General features: G+C 33.1%; 1 protein-coding gene across 1 annotated transcript in view; it reads right to left on the bottom strand.

Annotated features, from left to right (window-relative positions):
• Positions 1-20: 20 nt before the first annotated feature.
• The window catches only part of LOC106867245 (uncharacterized), an 18,881-nt gene continuing 17,603 nt past the window's right edge, over positions 21-1,298 (bottom strand). The window contains exon 3 of the mRNA XM_014912058.2: positions 21-955. Coding sequence (XP_014767544.1) covers positions 729-955 — 227 coding nt within the window. The 3' untranslated portion in view covers positions 21-728. The remainder of the gene's footprint in view (positions 956-1,298) is intronic.

Genomic DNA, 1,298 nt, shown 5'->3' with positions numbered 1-1,298 from the left:
TCTACTTCAACACGTAGTAGTAGTAGTAGTAGTAGTAGTAGTAGTAGTAGTAGTAGTAATAATAATAATAATAATAATAATAATAATAATAATAATAATAATAGTAGTAGAAGTAGAAGTAGTAGTTGTTGTTGTTGTTGAGGAAATAGTAGTTGTAGCAGTAATAGCTGTAGTAGTAGTAGTAGTAGTAGTAGTAGTAGTAGTAGTAGTAGTAGTAGTAGTAGTACTAATATGATTAGCTTTAATAATATTAATAAAATTATTATTGTTATTATTAGTAGTAGTATTAATAGTGAGAGCATTAGTATTAGCATTAACAGTACCTATTCATAGTAGAAATGTTAATTATAGTTAGTATAATTAGTAATATCAATATTCTTCTTTGTCATCATCACTTTCTATTTTTATAGTAGTAGTAGTAGTAGTAGTAGTGGTGGTAGTAGTACTAGTAGGTCTTGTTGTGGTTGTAGTAGCAGTAGTTGTTTTATTGTTGTTGTTTGTATTATATTTTTTCTTTCGTTTAGTCACGCTATACTTTAAAAGAGAGACGCCCTGAAGAGCAGGCATGATATGCGAGTTACAGAGGTCAGTCAATATACCGGAAGTGAACCATGTGTGTGAAGGAAAGAGGTCAATATACAGGAAGTGATTCATATGTAAGAAGGAAAGATTTTTTTTTTGTTTTGTTGGTTTTATTTTTAAAAATTGTTATTATTAAATGTTAGTCTTCATTTACAGCCGCCATATTTTGGGTTCAACGTCGACAATAGTATTTTGCGCATGTGGCTAATTTGATGTGACGTTAATTCTTTCCAAATACTGAATAATTTTCCTTTAGAGGCGAGTTCCTGCAACATATCCTGGGATTGAACAATTCGAAGTTGGGCGTTGTACAACACGTGACCAGAAAGTCTTTTCGAGCCTTCGTCATTCGTGATAATCACTATGGCGTTTGCTGCAAAAGAAGAAAGAAAGAAAGAAAATGAGAGAAGGAATAATAAATGCGGATAGTATAAACACACTCCCGAGATTAAACCCTTGAAGTTTTGGGTAGAACACAAGAAAAATAAACACACACACACACATACAGCCAGACATGCACGCGCACACACACAAAGACAGACACATATACACGCACACATATAGAACGAGACATTAGTGTTTATGAATAGAAGAAACGAGGGAATTTATTATTTTATCTTCAAACTTAAAATGAGCAATAACTCCGTACACACACACACACACACACACACACACACACACACACACACACACACACACACACACACACACACACA

The sequence above is a fragment of the Octopus bimaculoides genome, chromosome 2 (assembly GCF_001194135.2).
Source record: "Octopus bimaculoides isolate UCB-OBI-ISO-001 chromosome 2, ASM119413v2, whole genome shotgun sequence".
Taxonomy (NCBI): Eukaryota; Metazoa; Mollusca; class Cephalopoda; order Octopoda; family Octopodidae; genus Octopus; species Octopus bimaculoides.
The sequence above is the reverse complement of the archived record's forward strand: the minus strand, read 5'-3'. Positions and strand labels throughout refer to the sequence as shown.